Source organism: Xyrauchen texanus, chromosome 14 (assembly GCF_025860055.1).
Source record: "Xyrauchen texanus isolate HMW12.3.18 chromosome 14, RBS_HiC_50CHRs, whole genome shotgun sequence".
NCBI lineage: Eukaryota > Metazoa > Chordata > Actinopteri > Cypriniformes > Catostomidae > Xyrauchen > Xyrauchen texanus.
This window is the reverse complement of record NC_068289.1, coordinates 25,958,755-25,986,561: the sequence shown is the minus strand read 5'-3', so window position 1 is coordinate 25,986,561 and position 27,807 is coordinate 25,958,755. Positions and strand designations below refer to the sequence as shown.

Below are 27,807 nucleotides of genomic sequence, written 5' to 3'. Positions count from 1 at the left end.
CATTTAACTTGGAGTACTGTTTCACATAAAACATTTTAAACGTAGTAGGCAATATATTGTATAGACCACACAGTATGTAATAAACAGTACACTACAGCATTACAAACATAGCATTAGTATTCTTTTGTAGCACTTCAAGATTCCATTCAGACTTAAATGCATTAATAACCATATGTAAAATCTTACTTGAGGGACATCTCATGGTCTCCCAGGTTGTAATAGGTGGTGCTTAGCTTGTAGAAAGCCTGAGTGTTGTCGCTTTTTAATTTTGAAGCAGCTTTGAGGTCACTGATGGCTTTGCCCATATCACCCAACTGAATGAAACACTCAGCCCGCATCTCTCTGGAGTCCACATCCCACACACATGTCTGAGAAGATGACAGGCAAATAAAAGTGACTTGATAACAGTAATCCATGGTAGTATTGTAAACAATCCTTCATTATTGGCAATTAAGATGATATTTGCATTGATTTTAACTGCTTGTGATCTAGTTTCAATAAGGCAAACTAACATGACAAAACCTCTTATAGAGCACAAACAATCCTTTCTGTATGCACAAAGACAAAAAAAAATAGAAAGATGGATTACCTACAGTAAATATGCACTTCTAAATTCAATAAAAAACAATTGTGCTGCTAAAGGGAGGAACTTAATCCAGGTAAACTCACTTCGATTATGATGTCAAGGTGTGATGCGGCTGAGCTGTATTCTTTGCGGTTGAAATCGTTCTGAGCCTGAGCCACCAATCTCTGAATTTCATCAGATTTCTTCAGCTGGCTCTTCGCCTCCTGCTCTTCCCTGCTGCTTGGGTTTGATTTGAGCTGGATTAGAGAGAGATTTGTTTTTTTTTTTAATATTAAAGATGAAGTCCTCTATTATAATATCTTGTTTATATTTTTTTTCAACTGTATCATCCTTAAGAAAACAGATATCTAAGTGTATATAAAACTAATTAAACTATATATATATATATAGTTTTACCACAATTCTAAATTGCCACGAATTTCAACTGTGAATTAGAATAGAAGAGTCCTGTATGCTCATTTAAAGTGTGCAGGTGAAATTAAGCCTTTGGGGTATCAGGCTGGGAATATGAGGCACTGATTGACTCAACTGAGAATTCTCCAAAGAGGGAAAACATAGACATTTTGAGTGCTTAATTAGACCTGGGGCACTTCGGGAAGACTTATTAGGGAGAAAATAAATATTGCATTTCCTCATAAGTTCCATAATTGAAATGTTCATATGTGATTTAGAAAGCACTGTAATAATTGTTAAAGCTGTCCGTGCTTTTACAGACCTGCTCCAGATTTTGAAAATATTAATAAGAAGTTGTTTTAGAAAATATATGGCAATGATATCCAAATGTCACTCACCACTTTTTTGAAATCACTTTCTGCTTCATCGAGTTTGCCGTGTTTTAGCAGTAGGCTGCCTCTCTGAAGCCTCGCCTTTGGATTAAGAAGGAACAGGTTTTGATAGATCTTATTCAGTTTTAACACAGTGTCAAGTGATTCTGTGAGGAGCAGAACTCACCGATGTGAAGTCTGGTTTAAGTTCAATGACTTTGCTAAGGTCTGGTAGTGCAGATTTAGATTTTCCCATGGCTAGGAACACAGTTGCTCTTCTATAGTAAGCCATGTAATTTTGGGGGTCTCCATCTGATTATGTAAAAAAAAAAAAGCATATAAATAAATCTAGAAAAACATTATATCAATGCATGCATGCATCATTCCCCACTACACACAATATCACATTTAGGTTGTCATGTATAAAAGCTTTGTTGCACCAAATAGATTTGGGTGATCCAAACTCACCAACAGCAGCATGGAAGTGGGACAGAGCATCAGCCAGTTGTCCAGCGGCCAGAAGCTTCTTCCCTATCTCCAGATGATTTTCAACACCACTATCCTTCCCAGCATTAACTCCTGAAAATCATTGCATGAAAAACAAATTGAGTTTGACATCTGGAATGGATAATATCTTATAAAAAGTATCTAGAGTAAACAAGTGTAGTTAGTATTATATAGGCTAATATGCCTCCATCATTACTTTCTTTAAAATTACACTAGATTAGAGTACATTCCAGTAAAGTACATTAAAGTCATGTTTAGTACATTGCACTGCAGTACAGATTATAGTATATTAGAGTAGAGTTAGAGGGGTACAGTATGCCTCAATCAATCAAAACACACTATAGTACTACAGTATACTACACTACACTAGTGTTGTCACGTTACCAAAATTTCAGTAGTCGGTACCAATACCAGTGAAATTTCACGGTACTCGATACCATTTTCAGTACCAAAGCAAAACACAAAAACAGGTTATTAAACAAAACTCTTTTATAACAAAGTCTACAAAACATTAGCAGCAGATCTAAGAACAAAAATATGCCATTGAGCAACACTTTCATTTAAATATATTATTTTTATAACAAAACTGAACAATGTATGCTTAAAGTATTTTTGAACACTTATATAAGATTTTCTTCAACTTTTGCAACTTTTAATTAAAAGTTTTACCAAGTACTAAAAAAAAAAAAAACAACTAAATAAACAAGCATACAATAGAATGAATAAAAAACAATTTCCAAACTAAAGTGCAAAGTGCTCTCTTATTAATAAAGCTGCATTTTGCCATTTTTCTTCATGATAAGAAATGCATATGGACATATATTTATAGATATTATGATTAAATAAGTTCTAATCTAGCTGCATTAAGCAAGCACGCTCGAGGGATGAGCATCCCCGAGGCAGAGCCTCTCTCAACCGGGTGCAGTTTCAATCTCTCCCCCTTAGATTGGGACATTCACACAACTTATAGAAGAGGCACTTACCACACAGAGAAATGCCAGTTTCTGAGTTTATAGTTATTAACATGATCTGCTTCTGTATTATTTGAACTTTAATAAAGCTATAACGCATAAAATTTTACTGCATTTAACACTAGAACTACCACGGAGGTCATTTTGACCGTTTTTACATTTTGCAATGTAATAACTTTGTTGAAATAAAACCCATATAACCATAGGACAATGACTTTTCTTAAATGTGTGTATATTTTATTCTAACATTGTTATTTTATAAAAATTTCAAAACAAAAAAAAAGAGTTCTGAGTGTTTCTAACTTGAATGGCCATAACGGTCATTTTGACCACACGCATTTCTGCGTTTGCTACGTAAAGGAACAAAGGGTGCTGTTCACCACGGAGGTGCTGAGAAGTGACAATGTAACGCTCACAGTCTATCAGTGCAAAAGAAGGAAAGCACTGTCCACACAGCTGTTGCCATCACAAGTGGCCAAAAGGCTAAACCAGAGACAATCACATACTACAACAGAACCAAGTTCGGAGTAGATGAGATCAAATGGCGAGGAAATACTATGTGAACGCACCCACATGTAGATGGACAGTGGCTGTGTATTATAATATCCTTGACCTGGCTGCGATAAATGCTTCCATCATGTTCAAGGAATGCAAAAATGAGAGAATGTCGCAGAGGATCTTCAAATTGCGACAGGCAAATGAACTTCACATACGGTCATATGAGAGCAAAAGCCACACAGCTGATGGTGCGAGGACCCAGGCAGGAGCAGCTGATAATGGAGAGGGGAAGGCAGTGCCAAGTGTGGAGAAACTGCAAGAAAAACAAAACTAAGGACACTTGTGACAAATGTCAAAAGGTAGTGTGTGGGAGCTGTACATGGAAGGTAGAGAGTACCTGTGTTGACTGTGAGTAATCGATCCACAAGCGTCAGTGAATGATGTGCGGTGTTTGCCCCCATAACAACCAGATGCCTTGTTCAAGTGAGCCCACTTTCAGGAGAATTCATTCATAATGATTTTACAGCATAATATTTTCATTATAGTTTTACAGCATAATATTTTCATTATAGTTTTACAGCATGATATTTTTGCTTAAGTAAAACAAATATTGCTTTCTAAATCAGTTTGTTTTCCCACAGTTTAGTGAATGTTCGTATTCTTTATTAACTGTTTTGGCCATTTTGGGTTAGGTCTATATGCGTTTCATACATGTAAAGTTTTTACTATGCATTGAAATACACATTGGTGATGTTTTTATAAGCTATTGTATTGATTTGTTTTTATTTTACAAAAGAAAAATAATAGAAAATAAATAATAAAATTTGTATCTGTAATCAGCTACAATAGCAAGTTCTGTGGTTGTCGATGAAATAATAAATTTTTACATTCATTAGAATTTAAATTTCGTGTCCTGGTGTTTATTATTAATATAACAGATATATAATATATTCGTGGATTTTTATTCCAGTGGTGGCTGCATAGGATTGTTTCCGATTCGTGTTGTCCAAACATTTCCAATAAATCCAGAGCGTTGTAAAGTCCAAAAGTCAACATGTTTTGAAAAAAGATCGATGTAATAATTTCCAAAATTCACATGTTTTTATCTAACGAAATATTCTGCCTCAATCCATGTTTGTTGGCATTTAGAAATTTCAAAACAAAAATTCACTGTGGTGAAAAAACTTGCTGGACACAAAGCTGAGGCACGCACCTTCCGGGGCAGTCTAGCAGCTAATATATATATATATATATATATATATATATATATATATTTATTTTTTATTTTTTTTTTTTTTTTTTGTATAGTCTAGCACTATTATATATTACAAAAAAGATTGTATTATGTAGGCCTATCTGCGTTCGCTTGGCGCTCCGTGCTCCATTTAATCCATATTATACTATTTTATTCAAATTGAGGATTTTGTTCAAGGATTTTTATTTTTTTTAGGGTGATGACGTCATAAAACATGACGACAGACATTAGAAGCTTCATTCTAAAACCTCAATAGAAGTTTCTAATGTAAATATGACATGAAAAAAATGACATAAGGTACAGTCTAGTATGAACGGTCAGAATGACCGCTATGGCCATTCTAGTAGTTATAGAATTCCGGTAGTTCTAGTGTTAAGCTGTAACGCCGGGATGTTTCCTTTCAAGAGCTCCGCCTCCGCTTATTCCACAACGGTACATGCTTCTGAATGTACTTTTTTTTATAATTACCTAATAATTTGGGATCTACATAAAATAAACTGTGAAAGTTTAGAGTGCATCTGGCATAATCTGTGTAATTCTTCCTCCATCAGGTGTGAACTGCTGCTTTCATGCGTCATTGTTAGTTTATTGTGATTTCATGTTGCGTTAAATGAGATCAAACAACTATTCAACAACTAACATTTTTCTCGTCAATTTTGTATTTTCGACGATGTCGATAATGTCGACTAAACGTTTCAGCCCTAATGCAAATGATAATATGCTTTTAAACTCACCTGCTTTAGTTGCTTGAATAAATCTGTGTGTCTGTCTTTCAGGTGCTTTATTAAGTTTGATGTGTTTCCTCCTTTCGTCAGAAAATTGCAAAAGCGGCGTTTACAAATAGGTTTTTGCTGATCTATGATGTTTCCCTGAACCTATGAATTTCCAAACCTGGCTTTTTCCACTTTTCTTTTCGACAAGATTCTGTTGAGACTCCACAGCAGCAGCTACTTTGCTTGTCGTTTTCTTTTGCTTGTGAGCGTTCGAAAGTTCCCGACTCTGTATGGTACCAGGCAGACCCGGTACCTCCAGAAATTCTGGTATCGTAAAGAATTTTTTGTTTGAGTACCGACTTGGTACCGGAGTACCGGTATTTTTGACAACACTACACTACACTACAGTACAGTAGAGTATACATGAGTAAACTAGAAAAGAGTACACCAGAGTTGAACACAGTAAACACTAATTTATTCCATTCCAGTGATATTTCTGTGTTTATAAATTCTGTAGAAATAAAGGGATAGTTCACCTTAGAAACAGACATTTAAGCCATGTTTTACTATAAATCTCTGCTTTCATTTTCACATTCTTCTTTTTTTGTTTTTGGCTATTTACATTCTTAAATATATTGCCACCTACTGGCAGGGAGGAGAATTTATAGTAAAAAAAAAAAATATTGTACTTAAATATTGATCTTTTTCTCCCACAATCACATCACTCCTGATGATACTGATTTAACCACTGGAGTCCTGCAGTTTATTTTATGCTGTCTTAAAATGCTTTTTTCAGCTTCAAAGTTCTGGCCACCATTCAATTGCATTGTATGGACCTACAGAGCCAAGAAATAATTCAATTCAAAGTCATACACATGAAAGTGAGTAAATGGGTCATTCTTAGCATTCGGTGCCATTTGAGTCCTCATGACATAATGTGGTATATTTTGAGTAAAAATGGGCTAATACTTGTTTTTAAATGATCATCTTAAATACTTAACCCCCCTTTACCATAGAACACAATAATATGTACCCAGGATTAATTAATTAAAAAAATATTGACCCTGATTTTAGTGCAAGTAGACTAAACTGCCATGTCCCCAAGTAAGCTTGTATAAATTCAGCCACAAATATAAGTAATAAAAATCTAATAAATTCGAAATTTTTCAATATTGTTGTATATTCTTATTTATAATATTCCTCAACAAAATATACTTTTTGTTAGTAATACATTTTTAATGCTTAAAAGTCTTTAAAATATGTTGTGTCCCTGAATTGAATGTCCCTCCTGTTACTCTGATGGAAAATCCCTCTGAACACGCCCCTTGACTGTTACTCTAATCACATGACTCTCAGGAATTTGAATACTTTTTGGCGGCAAATTCTCTTCAAGAAGCAGAGTAAGTATCACTCCTTAATTCACCCTTTTTTCATGTCCACCCTGTTATGCCTATTTATAGTGGAAACTTATAATTGTTTTTAATTTTGAAAATATGGTTAATAAACAGGTTAAAAATCTTCCTCAGTGATCACTGCGCACTAGCTTGTTTTTCATCACATGAGTAGCAATGTCTAACTTTAGCATAAAATGTCCCTCCTGTTACTGTCCACCCTGTTACTGTTTTGCACAGTAACAGGGTGGACATATTGTAACAGAGTAGGTGTAAATGCTAAATAAATAAGTGTTTAAAGCTTGAATTGGTATTATAATTAATTTATTATACATTTATTTATTATACATTTATTTGTTATATACCTTCAAGAAAAGAGTAGCTTAAATGGTATGCATGTATTTGTCAGGAAATGGCACCGTTGTCTGCTGCACCTGGGATGCTGGTTTGTTCAGTAGTTTACTGTTGCTATTACTGTTATCTGTAAACATATGAACTTCAAAAAAGTGTGAATTTTAAGTTATCTAAAAAATGTTTAAGTTTGAATGTTGATGTGGACATGTGTCTTTCTTCATCAGGGGGTGCCAGGGTAAATGAGTTGATGACATTTATTGTTGTTCAGTGGTGTGGTGTGATGTCCACCCTGTTACCCCTCTGTCCACCCTGTTACCTCTGTGTTGGTTTAAGTTAATAAAATAAGTTCAACAAATGTTATGCATATTTTTGTGGTTAATTTTATTGAATGAAATGGTAAAATGAAATAATTTAAAAATGGGGCAAAATTCCATTGAAATGTCTTTTTATTCTAAAAGAAATGTGTTAAAATTACCACTGTGCCTTAAAATACAAAAACTTTTTTCAAGATAATGCTTGTTAATGAATATTAAGTTAAAATACATTTGCAGGGTATAGTGAGGGACATGTTAGCTCTTAGAAAATGTAAATATTACAATAATTGTGAATTCAAAACATTTATTAATTGAGATGAGAATGTCCGGTAACAGGGTGGACATGTGGCCTTTGCATGGGTGAAGAATTTCGTCAAAATTATTAAAGAGTCATATCCTGAGCTGGACCAATATATTTTTCTTGTAGTGTAACAAGCCATTCTTCAGATAAAATTATTAAATCATGGAAATTTTTACTTTTTTTGATAGAAATTTACCAAGCTGAAATGGCACTGAATAGTAGGAATGAATGAGAATTTCCATTTTTGGGTGAACTATTGTTTTAAACGTAATATACAATACACAACACCACAATAACTAAACAAAGAGTTCACAGACAACTATTTATCACCATTATTCATTTTTAAGGCTTGCCTACTGTTAAACTGGAACTTGACAGATGTGTAATCTCAATGTTTCCATGGGTCATTCCAATGTTTTATTCCTCACTGTCTTTTCTACATTCACTTTGTCAAAATATTGTACATGATGACAAACTTACAGTTTCTAAGTAAAACCCTCATTAAAAGGTTTCGTTTAACCAGCGTTAGCACTGACCACTTACCTTCGTAACGAAGATCAATCAGAACCAGTAAATAAGGAACGTAGTTTAGTAATTTTTGCCCCGCTGGGATTATAGCAACCATGTTTCCTTTTCCTTTACTCAGTCAAATCTTTTATATATTGTATAAACTTCTGAAAGACACGCTGTGCATTCGCATAGCTGTCAGGCCAGCAGACATCGTGCTATTGGTCGTGGGTCCCTCTGATTGGCTGAAACTTTTTCAAACCCCTCCCATCGCGCCGTGTTCAACTTAAGGCCAGCCACGGCATCATTATTTTGATTCTGTCTGCGCATGCGAAGCAGTGAGCAAGCATCCTGAATGTAATGGATTAAAACATCCTGAATGTAATGGATTAAAATATTTTTTTTGTTTTTGTTTACGTGTAATAAATCTGCTAGGACTTCCATTCAGAAAGGAGTGTACCTCAAAAATGACATGTTAGAAAGTGTTTCACCGATGTCCTAGACATAAATGAGAGTTTAAAGCCAGAATACAACAAGCAAACTACATTAGAAGTGTACATTTAAGTTAGAGACACATAAGAATTATTTCATCGTCTGTAACTGTTCGGCTGTTCTGTTTAGCTTTGAGATATTATTGTAAATATCATGTCAAATGCCACGAGGTGACGCTGTTTATTAGTTTATCAGATTATTATCTATTGACGATAATATTTTAACGTTTTTATTTGTTTTAATGGTATTTATGGAGTCTAAATCAAATTATATATTGGCAGGAAGTGACTATGCTAAGCTGATATGATGTAAAAAAAAGTGTATGCAAACTGTTCGTAGTCCATTCATAAGCCTTTTCAGAGCTTGTGGGTGTGTGCATGTATGTGTGCAATATATATATATATATATATATATATATATATATATATATATATATATATATATACACACAGTATAGTGCAAAAGTCTTAGGCACATAAGACGTTTCACTTAAGCATTTGTCTTAAGATGGTTATTTATATATTCAGCTTTAGTGTCAATAGGAAATATAAATGTTCTCTTACGAGAGGTTCTCTCGTATTGCGTAAGCTAGCTTACGCTACAGGAAAGATTCATCTTTTCTGAGATATTGAAGCCAAAAAATTATCCTTAATTTTTGTATCCATTGTCAACGCAGTGCGGCAGCTGCAGACCTTGAGCGGGCTAGCTAGCGAGCTCATAGGTTGCTCTGCGGCAACTGCTGCAGTCTATAGACGAGCTTGGGCGAACTCGCATCCAATGAGAGGCTCACTGCAACAAAGCCCGCCAAAATGGGCGTGACTAGAGTGCATATAAGCGTAGTTCGTAGGCTGGAACCCTGATTTTCATCTCTTCAGCGAAGCTCTTCGCATCTCTGAACTGGAAGCCGCGTCGCCGTTCGAGGGGCATCAAGCAAGCGTGGACAGCGCTCGAAGAAGCCGGCCGTCTTCGCCACCTTCAGCCGTCCTGCGAGCTACGCCATCCGGCGACGTATCCTTTTTAAAGCAAGCTAGTTCTTATGAACTTCACAAAAGAGTACGGCGTCTTTTTAAAGATGCCTCGCTCCACTTGCGCCTCATGATGCGCCCCTCTCAGCACCGGAGACCGCCACGTCATCTGCGCTCTCTGCCTGGGACTGGGGCATGCAGAGCTCACCCTCGCTGAAGGCGGATGCGATCTCTGCGAGGAGCTTCCGTTGTCGACCCTGCGGGCTCGACTCGAAGCGCTCAGGACCGAAGCCGCCGCGCTGCCTTCCATTCAGCCGCGCAGTAAAAAGCGCCGCTCTCAAAGGCTGCCGGAACCAGTGGTAGAAGCGATTGCCTCGCCGGAGTCCCTCCCTCGAGCATCGCCTTCACCCTCCCCGCCCACCCGGGACGCGCAGTTGCCGCCGAGTGGCTGCTCTGCTGCCATCTCGGACGAAGAAGCGGAGGATAAGGGCTGTTCCATCATGGCTTCGGACAGCGAGGAGTGGTCAGGCTCACACGCCTCCTCCTCGGCCCAGGAATCCAGCAGGACCCGCGCCGGAGTCGAAGGAGAACTAACGCGCCTCCTCACACAGGCCGTCGACCGCCTCGGGCTCGAGTGGTCACCGCCCCCTGAGCAGGCTCCCAACAGACTCCACGCCGCACCTTTGCCCGCCCTCCGCGAGATGGCGGTCTAAGCTGGTGCTCCGTCTAAGTCCTGCAGAACTACTTCCGCCTGTGTTGGCCGCGCCTATACCGCCGCCGGCCAAGCGCATCTGCTCTGCATTCCATGGCCGTCTTACAGACAGAGGCTGTTTCAGATCTGACTAGCCGACTTGGGAGAAGCTGAACGCACTACGCGCCACTCTCTCTGTCCGGTCTCTTCGGTTCCGCGGTGAGTGGCATTGTTGACCGTTTCTCGAAGCCCAAGCCATGAATCTCTTTCTGCCTCGTCGCGCTAGCTCCTCTGCAGGCCGCCCACGTGACCAGCCTCCTGCACGAGCCTCTTCACAGCGCCCAGCTCAACAAGCCAGACTTCTCAGCGTCGACAGGGCGGCCGCCCTCGATCGCGCTCAGACAGCCACCGCGAGACCGCCGCCCCCTGCGGGCCTCGGCCTAAGATTGTACTGAAACCTGAGCAACCGAAGTCCTCCTAGCGTTGTTGAGAAAGCGACGGCTCAGTCCCGCCACGGCCGGACCACCGTCAAAGCTTAGCCCCTGTCAGTCCCCTTCTCTCAGGCTACTGCAGTGGTGGATTCAGCAGCCAACAAGCCGGTGATACTACCCGTTTGCCTGCACTCAAACGCCGTTTTCACGGCGACCCAAAGAAATCTTGTAAAGAGTAAACATGCCTTATGTGTAGAAAATGTGCCCACAATCCAGTGCTCACCCCTACACACAAGCATTACACATCCGTGTCCCTATCAGAGCACACTCACATAAGCGGTTACGACCAGCTCGAGTGTTGGAGTTAAACGCGCCCACGAGCCCGGCGCGCGCCCTCCTCTGCCCGCTCTGTCACACGGCCAGCTGTATGTAAGTCCCGTACGCCCCTGTCAGTCCCCTTCTCTCAGGCTACTGCAGTGGTGGATTCAGCAGCCAACAAGCCGGTGATATTACCCGCTTGCCTGCACTCAAACGCCGTTTCCACGGCGACCCAAAATAAAGCCTTATGTGTAGAAAATGTGCCCACAATTCAGTGTTCACCCCTACACACAAGCATTACACGTCCGTGTCCCTATCAGAGACACACTCACATAAAGCGGTTACGACCCGCTCGAGTGTTAGGGTTAATAAACGCACCCACGAATCCGTGCGCGCGCCCATTCTCTGGCCACTCTGTCACACGACCAGCCTTATGTGTAGAAAATGTGCCCACAATCTAGTGTTCACCTCTACACACAAGCATTACACGTTCCGTGTCCCCATCAGAGCACACTCAAAAGCGGTTACGAACCACTCTAGTGTTAGAGTCAATAAATGCGCTCACGAATACATGCGCGCGCCCATTCTCTGCCCGCTCTGTCACACGGCCAGCAAACACTTCTCTGTATGTAAGTCCCGTGCCCGTGGCTATGCTTGCGCATCACTTAACAGACGTGACTCTTTCCCCATTCACCTCAATCGGAAGTCACTCACAGAACAGCCTGTCCATGCTGTCTGCGAGCAGTCCAGCATAAGCACAGTAAGCGCTCACACATTCTGTTCAGCGGCTGTGTGCGGCAATCAGAGCGATTTGGCCAGTCACCCTCTAACATTACGCTTCAAAGCGTGGGAAGATATTCCAGGGATATCCGAATGGGTGTTAATCACAATAAAACAGGGCTATTTGCTACAGTTCGATCGCCGTCCTCCTTGCTTCAGGCGTGACTCGAAACTACTTTGAACATGGAAGCAGCGTGCATGCTTCGTTCAGAAATAGCAAACCTTCTGTGCAAAAGGGCCATAGAGAGTGCCGCCTCCCTGAGCGAGTCGGGGTTTTACAGCCGTTATTTTCTTGTCCCCAAGAAAACGGCGGCCTCAGACCAATATTAGATCTCAGGGTTTTGAACAAAGCGCTTGCAAAAGACCGTTCAAAATGCTTACAACCAGCAAACTCCTCGCGCATGTGCGCCAGGGGACTGGTTTATTTCTCTCGATCTGAAAAATGCATACTTTCAGATTCAGATAAATCCCGTCACAGGCCATTCTTGAGATTAGCCTTCGACGGCCAGGTATATCAATACACCATCCTTCCGTTCGGCCTGCCCTTAGCACCCGTACTTTTCGCGAGTGCCTGGACGCGGCGCTTCGCACCCCTGCGGAGTCAGGGTTTGCGAATTCTGAACTATTTGGACGATTGGCTGATTTTGGCACAATCACATACGGAGCTTCTGTCTCACAGGACAGTTCTCCTCAGTCATCTGAACAGTTTGGGCCTTGCAGTCAATTGGACCAAGAGCTCACTACAGCCCAGTCAGGCAATTTCCTTCCTTGGAATAGAACTAGACTCAGTGGCAATGACGGCTCGCTTATCTACACAAGCGTGCGCGCCGTGTGCAGCGACTAGCCGCGTCATTTCAGATGAACAGCCTCACACCTCTGAAGAAATTTCAGAGAGTGCTAGGCTACATGGCCTCAGCCGCAGCAGTACTTCAGCTGGGTTTACTGCACATGCGCCTGCTTCAGCATTGGCTAAACACCCGCGCATCTCGCTGGGCTTGGGCCACAGGCCGCCAGCCCATCAAGGTGACTCAGACCTGTATTTCAGCTCTGCAGCCCTGGACAGTGGCCGAATGGTATCAGCGGGGAGTGACAATGGGAGCTGTATCTCGCCGAAAAGTCATCTCGACAGACGCGTCCAACACGGGTTGGGGCGCGGTCTGCGAGGGCTCTCCGGTTTTCGGCCTATGGTCAGTTCAGGAAAAGCTCCTTCACATAAATTGTCTGGAAATGATAGCAGTCGAGTACGCGCTCGTGCGCTTTCTCCCGGTCATTCAGGGTCACCACGTCCTGGTCTGTTCGGACAACAGATCTGTGGTATCCTACCTAAACCGTCAGGGCGGTGTCAGATCCAGGAACCTCTTCCATCTGACGAAACGCATACTGAGTGGGTCCCAGTGCCACCTGCGCTCGCTGAGGGCGACGCGCGTGCCAGGCCACCTGAGCGGCGGCCCGGACAGACTGTCCAGAGACAATAATCCCCCAGGGGAATGGTCCCTGCACGCTCAAACAGTCCAGGCGTTATGGCACCTATTCGGCAGAGCAGAGATAGACCTCTTTGCGTCCAAAGAGAACTCTCACTGCCCAATTTTTTTCTCGAAGCGAGGACAGCTGGCCCAGGACTGGCCCAGACGCCCGCTTACGCCTTCCCTCCCGTCTTGCTATTGCCACAGGTAATGCAGAGGATCAGGAAGCAGCGTCACTCGGTGCTCCTCATAGCCCCGCATTGGGTGAATCAGACATGGTTCCCGGAGCTTACGCAGCTGTCACTGACAGCGCCGTGGCCCATCCCAGTGAGAGCAGATTTCCTCTCTCAAGCTCGCGGCACAATCTGGCATTCCCACCCAGAGCGCTGGGCGCTGCATGCGTGGGTGATCAACGACTACCCGTCGCTCTGCCAGAAGGAGTAATAAACACCATCATACACGCTAGAGCCCCTTCCACGAGAAGACTCTATGCGTCAAAATGGTCTGTGTTCTCAAAATGGTGCACCGACCGAGACCTGGACCCGCGGACATGTGGGGTGTCAGTCGCTGCTCGTATTTCTACAAGAGCTGCTGGATAAGGGCAGATCCCCATCCACGCTCAAAGTGTATGTGGTGGCCGTTGCGGCGTTCGCTGAACCCCTGCACGGCCAGTCATGGGGTAAAAACGAGCTGGTCATCCGGCTTCCTCAGGGGAGCTAGAAGGATGAACCCCCGCGCCCCCATTGGTTCCTATCTGGGATCTTTCTATAGTTCTCGAAACTATGAAAGCCCCCCCTTTCGAACCACTTCAATCCGTGGATTTGAAATACTTTTCACTCAAAACCGTTTTTCTGACTGCCCTGTCATCAGTCAAACGTGTGGGAGACCTTCACGCGCTGTCTGTCAGCGCTGCGTGTCTTGAGTTTGGACCAAGTGACTCCAAGGTCATTTTAAAGCCTAGACACGGCTATGTTCCCAAGGTGATCGGTACTCCTTTCAGAGCACAGGTCATTTCCCTATCGGCGCTGACAGCACCCGATAGCGAACGCGACGCCAATCTCCTTTGCCCGGTCAGAGCACTGAGATTGTATACTGCGCGCTCCGCCGCTTTCAGACGCTCTGAGCAGCTTTTCGTTTCGTTCGGAGGGGCGCACCAAAGGTCTCGCCGCCTCGAAACAGACACTATCTAGATGGATAGTGGACGCTATTGCTGCTGCATATGCGTCAAAAGACCTGCCATGCCCGTTGGGTATTAGGGCTCACTCCACTAGAGGCATGGCATCCTCGTGGACATGGTCCAGCGGGATTTCCATTCACGACATATGTGTGGCAGCGGGATGGACATCCCCCTCCACCTTTGTCAGATTTTACAATATGGAAGTGCCCGCTCTGCAGGCAAAACTACTAGCGGTTTAATACGCTACAGCTCCCCTGGTGAGCTGCACTGATGGGACACATTCCACACAGACTGGCACCGCCGCGCTGTCGTTCCCTTCCCACTATGTGCTTATGTATTACACAATCAATGACCCGCATTCTTGCCGGCCAAATATTATTTCCCCACTCATAAGGGCTCACCCGGGTCCCCCCTTAATTCCCTGGGGCTCATACAGTGGATGCTTGGCGCGCACGCCGTTGACAATGGGTTCCCGTAGCGTAAGCTAGCTTACGCAATACGAGAGAACCTCTCGTAAGAGAACGTATCGGTTACCTAACGTAACCTCGGTTCTCTCTAGATGAGGGAGCAGTATTGCGTAGCCGGCCGTGCTCGCGCCACGGCGACTTTTCGCTTCAGTCAATGAAAACCAGGGTTCCAGCCTACGAACTACGCTTATATGCTCTCTAGTCACGCCCATTTTGGCGGGCTTTGTTGCAGTGAGCGCGCGGACGCCTCTCATTGGATGCGAGTTCGCCCAAGCTCGTCTATAGGCTGCAGCAGTTGCCGCAGAGCAACCTATGAGCTCGCTAGCTAGCCCGCTCAAGGTCTGCAGCTGCCGCACTGCGTTGACAATGGATACAAAAATTAAGGATAATTTTTTGGCTTCAATATCTCAGAAAAGATGAATCTTTCCCGTAGCGTAAGCTAGCTTACGCAATACTCGTTCCCTCATCTAGAGAGAACCGAGGTTACGTTAGGTAACCGATACGTTATGACATTAAGTGAAAACTATTAATGTCATTATATTTGAAGACATCCACCATTTTCACAAGTGCCTAAAACTTTTGCACAGTACTGCACATATATATATATATATATATATATATATATATATATATATATATATATATATATATATATATATATATATATACACTCACCTAAAGGATTATTAGGAACACCTGTTCAATTTCTCATTAATGCAATTATCTAATCAACCAATCACATGGCAGTTGCTTCAATGCATTTAGGGGTGTGGTCCTGGTCAAGACAATCTCCTGAACTCCAAACTGAATGTCAGAATGGGAAAGAAAGGTGATTTAAGCAATTTTGAGCGTGGCATGGTTGTTGGTGCCAGACGGGCCGGTCTGAGTATTTCACAATCTGCTCAGTTACTGGGATTTTCATGCACAACCATTTCTAGGGTTTACAAAGAATGGTGTGAAAAGGGAAAAACATTCAGTATGCGGCAGTCCTGTGGGCGAAAATGCCTTGTTGATGCTAGAGGTCAGAGGAGAATGGGCCGACTGATTCAAGCTGATAGAAGAGCAACTTTGCCTGAAATAACCACTCGTTACAACCGAGGTATGCAGCTAAGCATTTGTGAAGCCACAACACGCACAAACTTGAGGCGGATGGGCTACAACAGCAGAAGACCCCACTGGGTACCACTCATCTCCACTACAAATAGGAAAAAGAGGCTACAATTTGCAAGAGCTCACCAAAATTGGACAGTTGAAGACTGGAAAAATGTTGCCTGGTCTGATGAGTCTCGATTTCTGTTGAGACATTCAGATGGTAGAGTCAGAATTTGGTGTAAACAGAATGAGAACATGGATCCATCATGCCTTGTTACCACTGTGCAGGCTGGTGGTGGTGGTGTAATGGTGTGGGGGATGTTTTCTTGGCACACTTTAGGCCCCTTAGTGCCAATTGGGCATCGTTTAAATGCCACGGCCTACCTGAGCATTGTTTCTGACCATGTCCATCCCTTTATGGCCACCATGTACCCATCCTCTGATGGCTATATATATATATATATATATATATATATATATACACTCACCTTATTATTAGGAACACCATACTAATACTGTGTTTGACCCCCTTTCGCCTTCAGAACTGCCTTAATTCTACGTGGCATTGATTCAACAAGGTGCTGAAAGCATTCTTTAGAAATGTTGGCCCATATTGATAGGATAGCATCTTGCAGTTGATGGAGATTTGTGGGATGCACATCCAGGGCATGAAGCTCCCGTTCCACCACATCCCAAAGATGCTCTATTGGGTTGAGATCTGGTGACTGTGGGGGCCATTTTAGTACAGTGAACTCATTGTCATGTTCAAGAAACCAATTTAAAATGATTCGAGCTTTGTGACATGGTGCATTATCCTGCTGGAAGTAGCCATCAGAGGATGGGTACATGGTGGCCATAAAGGGATGGACATGGTAGCGAGATATTATTGTAAATATCATGTCAAATGCCACGAGGTGACGTGGCTAGCGAGCGTCCCTTAGGCGGCAGCCGGGGGTTGCAGTGTTGCGCCGTCAGGCTGTAGACTCCCCTGGGGTAGACAGGGATCGAGGCGAGACCATGGGGACCATACTTCTGGCAGCACGGGGCAAACTGAACAGAACACAAATATCCAGGTAATTAACGGAGAAGAGAGTGTAGAGAGGCGGGTGCCAATAGGACAGGACTGGACAGCGACAAGTAGACAGTGGATTGTTTCAGCGTGTGAAACTCAAGTGAGACTCAGACAACGAAAGCAGCGAAAGCAGGGAAAGAAGTAGAGATCTAATCAGCGGTAAAACGGGAACAGGTGGGAAGGGAATTGACGGAGAATTAAGGGGAGATGAGAAGCAGCTGGAGAACGAGAGGAAGGAGGAGAAGTAACAGAGAGGGCCAGTAGATGGCGAAAGAGTAGAAGGAAAGAACAAGAACAAAACAATGACTGGACAGGACAAGACATGACAATAGGGGTGAATTGGTGATTTGTTGTATATATTTTTATTGTTTCTTTTAAAATGATGCTGAATTTTCTCTCTTTTTTAGTTTTTTGACATGTTTTATTTTACATAAAGTAAAATGCATGCTGCACATAAAAATAAATTTGTGAAATAAAGTATATTTTATATATATTTAAAATGCCCATAAGTTTCAAGCATTATTTTTCACTATCATGATCAGGAAGTAACTCTCATAATACAATGAAACGAATAACTATATACAATTATATTACACAAGATCAATGTTTTAGAATGCTTATTGTACTGTACCTTAATGTATCATTATAACATACGTATAAAGTATGATGTTTCGTTTGTAATAAAAGCAAACTACGCTCCAAAACGTTAGGTGGCGCTACTCGGTTTAGAACGTAAGCTCCACCCCTCACTTCAGGTTCTGGTGCTGGGGTTCTGAAACTGGGGTTCTGAAACTGGTGGTGCTGCGGGTCTGCAGCTGGATACTATTGGGAGCATTTGGACTAATTACATTTAAATGAAGTGATTTGACCGACTGCATTATATTGTCTAAATACTTTCAGTCAGAAATGAATGTGTGTAATTCTGTCACAGCCCTGTTGCTTTACACAGTAAAACTAATGACAAACTTTTTATTATTTCAGTGCCCACTACGAAGACTTTGTGAGACCTTGACACAATTCAGCATCAACAGATTTAATGAATCATTCAGATTGCAGGATCTTATGGACAGCAGATCATGCGTGGTATTCATCTGAAATGTGTGCACCATTAATATTCCAGTCACAATCTCAACTCTGTTAGCAATGTATTTCCTCAGTTGTTTTCTTTCGACTGCTCCTGAACTTTTCCTGTCTCTGTGGAGATGGACCATCAACAGGGTTTCTAAGGACAAAGAGACAAATAATTCAAAGTTGGATTAGTTGCAAGCTAATGTGAACTTTTCGCACGTATATACTGTAGGTATACATGCTGGTGTTTACTAAAACTTGGTTTGATAACTCTGTGGATGAAACCATGTACAGATAGCTGGGTTTGGTGGTTCGATTCAGTTGGATAAAGAGAAACACCACGGGGGAGGAGCATGGAATGTGTGCTTATATAAAGGAGAACTGATGTAACACTGTAGTAGTGCTCAGTGTGGTGTTCCGTTCTTTGTTTTAAGCTAGACTGGACCAGAGCAAACTTTCATAATAGTTCCCATCCCCAAGAAGGATCCTCTCTCTTTCAGTAATTACCGCCCTTGTCACGATTCCCTTGTTGTCTGCCCTGGGTTTCACTTGTCCTTGTTAAAAAACTACACTTCCCATGATCCCCGGCCCTCATCACTGCCAGCCCTGTGTCATTGTGCTCACCTGATTGTAGTTTGTCATCATCATGTCTCCAAGTGTATATAAACCCTGTTTGTTCTCCATTCCCTTGTCGATTGTCAATGTATATGGATGCTTGTTTTCGTGTTTCTTTATGTTTATCCTGCCAGTTCCCATTGTATGTTTTTGTTGTGTTTCCCCATTGCGGGTGTTTTGGTTTTTGTTTGTTTAGTTTTCAACCCTTTCAATAAAGCTAACCCTGCACTTAGATCCTCGCCCCTCGTCTGCCTTCCTGCTCATCATAACAGCCCTATTGCTTTAACATCTTTGGTCATGAAAGCATTGGAGAGGGAGATTACGGCTCAAATTATGACAGTTACAGGTGAGGTACTGGACCCATTATAGTTTGCATACCACACTAGAAGAGGCATGGATGATGCAAAACTGTTTCTGTTGAACACCCTACACACCAATGTATGGAAAGGGGGGGGCTTTTGCCAGGTTGCTTTTTGTTGATTTTCCATCAGCATTTCACACAATGCAGCCCATCATTCTGGTGAAGAAACTTATCAGTGAGTTCAATGTCAATTATAGGCTTGTTTTATGGATTTTTGACTTTTTAGTAGGTAGGCAGCAAAGGGTAAAGGCAAATGCAGCACTATCAGATACAATAAACTCGTACCGGATCACTTTAATGATGTGTACTTTTCCAATTATTTTTATTCTCTATACAAATGATTGCCAAAGTTCTCATGCCAACGGTCATGTTGTAAAATATGCAGATGATACAGTTCTCCTCTCTCTGCTTTCAAGCTCGGAGCAAGACGATGTCCAGCTTCATTCTGTTGTGTCAGAATGAAGCTGGAACTGAATGTCTCAGAGACAAAGAACATGGTGGTCAACTTTATAAAAATTCTCCCAAACTATAACCATAACGGTGTAGGGGTGGACAAAGTGGACAAATTGACCTTGGGTCAATTTTTTATAATAAGTTAAAGTTTGAGCAGAACACCGAGGCATCTTTAAAAAGGCACATCAAAGACTTTATGTTCTGAACTAAACTAAATTCATTCAGTGTTCAGAGGTCTATCCTGACGACTTTTTTTTGCTCAATATTGAAGTTTTCTGTGTTTTTTGTTAATATGTTGATTTTCTTCCCTCTCTCAAGAATAAAAACTGCCTGCAAGCCATAGTTAAGACTTAAGAAATGACTGGTGTGCCTCTGCGTATTCTAGGCCCCAATATACTTCCAGAGAAGTTCTTTCTTTGTTCATGAGTAAAATACGTTTTGAACAGTCGAGCAACAATATACCATTCCCAAACATTAAAGATGCGTTCATACTGCCAGCGACTTTGTCGCTGCAGTACACCAGTGGCTGGCGGTTAAACATTTTGGAAAATGTTTAATTCTGAACTCATGATGATAATGCACTAACACGCTATAGGCCTACGTGGCCACAATATGTGCCGGTTACACTCTATGATGATGAGAGTATAAAAGTGCTAATTTGCTGAAATAAAGACAAAAGAATGATGATAAGAGATGCATATCTTTTTTATGATGTGTTGTAAATGTTTAGTTTTAATTTATTGTTGATTGCATTTTGTTTTAAAATGTTTTTGTCTGTTTGTGTCTCTAGCCTTATACTTTGAATTGCCCCATGGGAAATTAATAAAGTTGTAAACGTTGAAGTAAAACTTTAAAACCATTACCAAAGCAAAAACATTTGGACCAGTGAAATGGAATGGGCTCCATTGTCAAGCATTTCCCTTCCAAGCACTGACATAGAAAATTAGTCTACACTTTCTAACTTAATGCTGTTGATGGCCCACTGATGACATTCCTAACTTAATCCATTAGTTACAAGCTTTTGCTGTGTTACTTGGGGAACTGGTTAATCATTGCAGAGCCTGCAATGTACCTCCCTTTCAGGGCAAATGCAGTTATACTACAGGGGTATTCAGCAAAAACACTCTTCTATGTAAAAATTAATTTTTTACAGCTTCGGAAAGTCATTAGAATGGCACAAATGTTCTAATGTATGCAAAGGAAAAGTGTAAATACTAACAAGTTTGAAAACCTTTAGAAAGCTCTGTGTGTGGTTTTCTGTCCTTTCCCAAAGGAGAACTTAGACACTTGCAAAAACCAGCTACATCAAATTCATCATGGCTATACTGATCTGGTCACCCAGATAGACAAGCACTTACCAGCCTTGACCAGCGTTGAAATTCATGGGTTGTCATGAGGCTTTGATGCGAGTGAATGTTGGTGATATAATAAATTATTTTTACTGCTGTTGCAGCTATGAAAGACATCAGAATCTATCACAACACAAAACCAGTGCGAACACTCAGTATCAAAATGTGAACAGATTCTGGCAGCATTTTGATGTTTCAGCATTTAGCATCAAATGTATCTTCAATAGGAACAGGCCACACCTGTATATATGCAGTACAAAGGTGGCATCCCACCCGCCTTTGCCTAATGACAAAACTGTGGATATCATAGCCTCTGCTGGTGACATCATCATGATGCGCCAGTACCAGGGGCTATAAATAGATGTGCCACAGGTGCATCATCAGGTCTTTTGTCTTCAGACCATTCTGTGTGTGTTGTGCTTCTCAAGCCTGTAAAATCTTTCTACTTTCCTCTGATAGGAGTTAGATTTGTTAGGCAGTGTGCAGAAAACCTTTCTTTCGTTCTTCCTTAACATGAGCAATAAGCAAGGCATACGGTGTGTACTTCCGTGTTTACGCCATATGGCTGAAATGGACACACACCAGTTTTGTGTTGTGTGTTTGGGGGAAGAGCATGCTGCTTCTGCATTGGGGCGGGTGCGAGCATTGTGAGCTGTTTACAGTGAAAATGCTTCGCACTCACCTCGCTTACTTCCGAGAGTCAGCGCCTCAGTCAAGGCGCTCAATTTCAAGATATTAACCGTCAAGACGGTCGTGTCTCAAATATTAGATCGTGATGCTGGCACAATTGTCTCCCGCTCGAATCGAGACCATTCAGAATACCCTGAGCAAAGTCAGGCTAGGCCAATGTTGCACTGTTCGTCAGTATCAAAAAATACTAGGTATCATGGCATCTGCATCCTCTGTGATTCCTTTGGGCCTTCTCCATATGAGACCGTTTCAGTTGTGGCTCAAAGCCAGGGAATTTCATCCAAGGGCCAGTCTCCTAAGGCAGATAAGGGTTACACGCCGCGGGCTACGTACCCTTTCTATGTGGTTCAGACCCCGGTTCCTCACCTTTGGGTCCCACTCTAGGTGTGTCTTGCCATCACAAGTTGCTAACGACAGATGCCTCCCTGTCGGGCCGGGGAGCGGTCTTAAGTGGTCGTCCAGCTCAAGGGGAATGGAAGGGTCATCAGCTCGATTGGCACATCAACTGTCTCGAGTTGATGGCTGTATTTCTGGCCCTGAAGTACTTCCTCCAGTATGTGAGAGGCTCCTGGTGCGGATGGACAACACAGCGGCAGTCTCTTACGTAAACCATCAAGGAGGTCTACGGTCATGCCAGCTAAACAGACTGGCATGGCAGATTCTCCTTTGGGCCCAGGGCAAACTCCTGACAATCAGAGCACTTTATATCCCTGGATGCCTGAATGTGGGAGCGAATTTACTGTCCAGACAGAAAATACCGACGGGGGAGTGGAAACTCCACCCCGAGGAAGTGAGACAAATCTGGTTGAGATTTTACAGAGCAGAAGTGGACCTCTTTGCCTCCCAACAGACAGCGCAATGTCCCCTCTACTTCTCTCTGAGTCACCCAGCCCCCTAGGGTCTGGACGCGATGGCGCATACATGGCCCAAAATGAGCCTGTATGCGTTTCCTCCAGTTTCTCTGCTCCCGGGAATTCTGTCCAGAGTTCGCCAGCAAGGGTCCTGCCTCTTACTGATAGCGCCGTGTTGGCTGAACAGGGTATGGTTCTCGGAGATAATGTCTCTCCTCAACAGTTCACCTTGGGCGAGGAGGGAACTTCTGTCTCAGGCGCAGGGGACAATATTTCATCCCCGGACCGAGCTGTGGAACCTTCATGTTTGGCCCCTGAAGGGTACCAACTGAGGGACACTGGGCTTTCACCTGAAGATATCGAGACAATTCTGAGTGCTAGGGCTCCCTCTACTAGAAGTTATGCCAATAAATGGTGTGTCTTTGAAAGATGGTGCACTGCACATAATGCAGATCCAGTTAACTGCCAGATTGCTTCAGTTCTGGACTTTCTGCAAGAAAAATTATCAGCAGGCATATGCCCCGCCACTCTAAGGGAGAAAAAAAAACACATACTCGCCGGTTCTCTGATATGCCATAGCTTGGTCCTTGGTCCAACGGACGATAGCCGTGCCTCTCCAGACGAATCGGAGACAGACCTCCAGCCCCTGGCGGACGGAACGCCCTGCTGCGTTTTGGGTGGACGGTAGGGGTCTCCCCCACCCCTGGCAGCAGTAACCGCTCAGCTTTTGATTGGGAGCCCTTCCTCCTCTCGCGGTCGGCGGCCGGGCTCCTCCGTCCTCCGGCGGATGGCCGCGGCTGCTCCGTTGGGGTGGATGGTAGTGGCGAGGACTCTACTAAGGTGCATCCCTCCTCCTTCCCGGATTTCGGCACCAGTGTAAAGGGATTAATGGAAAGGAGGCGGCGAGGACCGGCTTGACAATATAAATAATAGTTTAATGAAGAAATAAACAAAAAAGACAAAGACATAAATTTGTTGGACAGAGCATCATGTGTAGCATCACGACCAGGCCCCGCCCTCCTTACCTGTCACACAATGACTGTACAGGGAAACCTCATTCAGACTAAAGTTATACCACTGTTATCTATCTCATAATGGATGAAGATGTAAGCCTCTAATGACATGAGGTGAATTGGCTCACTTTGGTATGCCGCCAACCAACCTGGACCTCAACAGCATTAAGATTGCAGAAATTATTATTGACTTTAGGAAGCATACTCCCACACTTGCTCCCTTGCTAATCAAGAACTCTACAGTCATTGTGGTGTATTCCCACAGATCATCAGCAAAATTGACTAATAAATCACGTCCATTATGAAGGAAAAGTAAAACCACTGGAAGTACCACATACGATTCTTGAAGGATCCCAAGAGACTCAACATCACACAATCTACTCTCCTGCAGTTTTACAGCTCCATAATTCAGCACTACCAATGTGCAATAGAATAACCAACTACAGCACATTATCAAATGTGCAGAGAAACTGAAAAAAAAACTGTTGTCTATAATCCTTATTTATGTTTTAGTTGTCTTGTTGTCTATTACTATTTCAATTTGTGTGATTAAGTAATATGCCATGTAGTGATTCACATGGCTATTGGGCAGAAGAAAGAATGAGGAAAGCATGTGATGTTACATTCATTAGATGACAGTCTGTAAGTCAAATACAAATGGAAACATCAGTTAAAGCTAGTTGAGACCCTTTTTCACCTTGTCAAAACAATCTGTTCAGAATCTGGATTTAATGCATTTATGGTCCGTCTATTCCATTAAAGGGGGTCATTTTTGATGTTCATGTGCATGTATAGAGTAAAAATGCAATGTTGTACAATGGTGTGATGTGAATTAGAAATAATAATAAATTGTTGTCTGATTTGAATGTTTTGAGTATTTGATCTGTATTCATAGATTATTTTGTATGCACACTGAAAAAAGTGGTGTTTAATTAAAAACAACATAGGAAACAATTTCCACACAGAAAATGCTAGTAAATTGAACAAACCATATTTACAAGTAAAGGCTACACACAACTCTTTGTGGCTTTAATTAGAAAGTCTTTTTTGTAATACTCACTTTTTTTTGTACATTTTACTTTTGTAGCACTGAATTAAGTCACATTTAAATTGTGTACAAAAAAAAAAAAAACATTTCAATGCATTTTTAACATACCACATGACAGCCTTCTAGGGAAGCATAATGCATGCTATGTAGTCTATTAGACAACATCAGCTTGCTTTAATGGGGACAGAAACAAGATCCAGAGATGCGCTCACAGACCTGAACACTTGGTGCACAAAAACAATGATGGTAACAAGCAAGAGATCATTTTATTTTTCACAAACTTGTAATTTTTACATTTTTTACTTATACGCTAGCGTATTACACATTAGTACAAATTTAGAATTTACTTAATATTCAATATTAATATTCAAGTTCACGCTTAAACTATCATATTTAATGTAGAAAGTACTTAATCTTTTCTACTATATTTACTTCCCCACAAAATATTTTTTTCAATGTGTGGCTAAGTTGTGCTTATGATAAAGTGGAAATCAAACTGTTAAAACCCATCTAAACCTCCAGAAAGCACAATAGAAGGTCATTTTTCCCTATAATTGTCCTTTACACCGTAACTTATCCATTAATGCATGGGAAGAGGTGCTATTTTCTTGGTGTAAACTATTGGTCTGAGCCCTTAAATTCACATGTTGACAATCCACAAAAAATTATGTATTGTTGATTGCATTTTGTTTTACAAAAATGTGTCTGTTTGAGTCTCTAGCCCTATACTTCAAATTGCCCCATGGGGGATTAATAAAGTTGTAAAACTGTAAAACCATTACCAAAGCAAAAACAAATGAACCAGTGAAATGGAATGGGTTCCATTATCTCAAGTATTACCCTTCCAAGCATCGACAAAGAAAAATAGAGTACTGTACATCTACACTTTCTAAAATAATGCTGTTGATGGCCCTCTGATGACGTTCCTAACTTAATCCATTAGTTACAAGCTTTTGCTGTGTTACTTGGGGAACTGGTTAATCGTTGCAGAGAACAAAACCTCCCTTTCAGGGTAAATGCAGTTATACTACAGGGGTGTTGAGCAAAAACACACTTCTGTGTAAAAATTAGACAAAATGTTAGAGCTTCTTGGAAAGACATTAGAATGTCAAAAAATAATGATTATTTTAAAGGTGTTCTAATGTGAGCAAAAGAAAAGTGAAAATACTTAAAGGTTTGAACAACTTCGGAAAGCTCTGTTTGTGATTTTCTGTCCTTTCCCAAAGGAGAACTTAAACACTTGCAAAAACCAGCTAAATTCATCATGGCTATACTGATCTGGTCACCCAGATTGACAAGCACTAACCAGCCTTGAGCAGCACTGAAATTGTCATGAGGCTTTGTTGCGAGTGATGATGTTGGTGATATAATGAACTATTTTTACTGCTGTTGCAGCTATGAAAGATATCAGAATCTATCACAACACAAAACCAATGCAAACACTCAGTATGGCAGCATTTTTATGTTTCAGCATTTAGCATTTGTTTTTGTACCTTTTTAATTTTTTTACTGTGTAATTGATTTAAAAAACAAAAGTAGACCCTACTGAATGTATGTAACAGTTTAAAAAAAAATATAACTGTGTTTTTAGTTTTTAATAAAATTAAGATTTCCCATCTTTCTTACTCTTTAGGAACTGATGCAAGTATTGAGTGATTAAGCCTTTTTGAATGTTGTTTAGATGAATTATGCAAGATCTTCTAATTGTGCTAATTCTAAGCCAATTCAGTTCTTCAAACCCATGCATTACACCTACTTCAGCAGAGTGAGGTGTCTTGTATGAATGAATAGCCTAATAAGAATAACATATAAGCCAGCAATCAAACCTGTTCACATGAAATTTGTCTCATCCTTAGACGGCGCACCAACAGTCTGTTCACTCACTGATAGTCTGATGCATATGGCACACAAAAAATGGCAAGGGCTGACTGAAAATCAGCAGTTCCAATCTAATTAGTTAGTTTTCCAAAACTGCCATGAGTTGGGGCCCATTAGTTTGTCTGGAACTCTGAGCAAGTAAACTATATCCACAAAGAAAAATCTTTTCTTTTTTTTTCAGAAGATATATATTTTTTAAATAATCTGCAGTTATTACTTTTGGATGGATAGAAAAATTACAATCACAAAGTCTCCACACATTTCTTCTGTGTTTTCTGTAGCCTACAGCTTGATGTGTGTCCACAGACCAACAATGCTGTGCAATTACTGAAAGTTTTATTATTGTGGTGTCAGATAGTTAAGATAAACCAGCCAATAAACTGCACGTTTAAAGAAAATAAACAGACGTTGCTCAGTTGGCAGACAGATCCTTCTTGTGAATGGTTCTTGGCCTGAAAAACCTGCAAAGTTGAAAAGACTTTATGCGATAGTGAAAAGTCTGGCTGTGCGAGACTAATATTAAATAAATTGCTCCATACATGGTTGATCATGTTTAAAACTTGTTATATTGGTTTAGGCTTTTAAATATATATACAATAGATAACCAATATGAAATCACACTCATCTTGGTGTTGGAAGTTATTCAATTCTGCATAATTTAATTTAATAAAAAATAAATAATGATGGTGTGGCAGCGGGGGCGTGGTCAAGCGCCCGTCCGGGAGAGAAAAGCGGTAAGGGCGCTTACACCTGAGCTAAATTATGTCTAACACCTGTGTCTAATTGCAGTAAGCATGGGGAGAGCGGCATAAAAAGCAGCAGCCACAGAGCCTCGGGAGAGAGAGTGCCTACACCCAAACCAGCAACTAATGAGAAAGTCTTCTGTACAATTGTGTATGTTAGAAAGTGTGTTTATTAAAAGAGTCCTACCTTGAAGCCAAGAAGCTGTTCCATGTGTCATCCTTTGGGGAAATCTTTACACTGGTGCCGAAACCCAGGAAAAAAAAAATTAAAAATTGGAGAATTCGTCCAAGTATGGGGAAGGGTCGCCCCGTAGAGTCCTCCCAGCTGGCTGAGGTCCTCTAGTCCCTCGCTACACTACATCAGAACCACCAACAATCCCTGCTTGAGCTCCGGCAGGACCAAGATCGTCGATTCTTCGAGATCATGCGGGCTCAAGCAGAGGACCGGCACGCCATCCGGAGCCTCCTCCTCCCCCGCGACCCCGGACACTCGCGCAACACTGCCCCCGCCCGTGTTACAGAAGATGGGGCCGGCCGATGATCCAGAGGCGTTCCTCGATATTTTTGAGCGCACAGCAGAAATTTGGGGTTGGCTGCATGACCAATGGGCAGCCCACCTAGTCCCTCTC

At 41.9% G+C, this 27,807-nt stretch overlaps 1 protein-coding gene across 1 annotated transcript; it reads right to left on the bottom strand.

Annotated features, from left to right (window-relative positions):
• Positions 1–8,385, bottom strand: LOC127655079 (dnaJ homolog subfamily C member 3-like). Its single transcript, XM_052142687.1, has 6 exons — positions 8,198–8,385; positions 1,819–1,929; positions 1,538–1,662; positions 1,378–1,452; positions 670–822; positions 1–368 (listed from the first exon to the last, which is right to left on the bottom strand). The coding sequence occupies exons 1-6, from the start codon at positions 8,277–8,279 to the stop codon at positions 183–185; spliced, it is 732 nt and encodes a 243-aa protein (XP_051998647.1). The 5' UTR covers positions 8,280–8,385; the 3' UTR covers positions 1–182.
• Between the last annotated feature and the right edge of the window lie 19,422 nt (positions 8,386–27,807).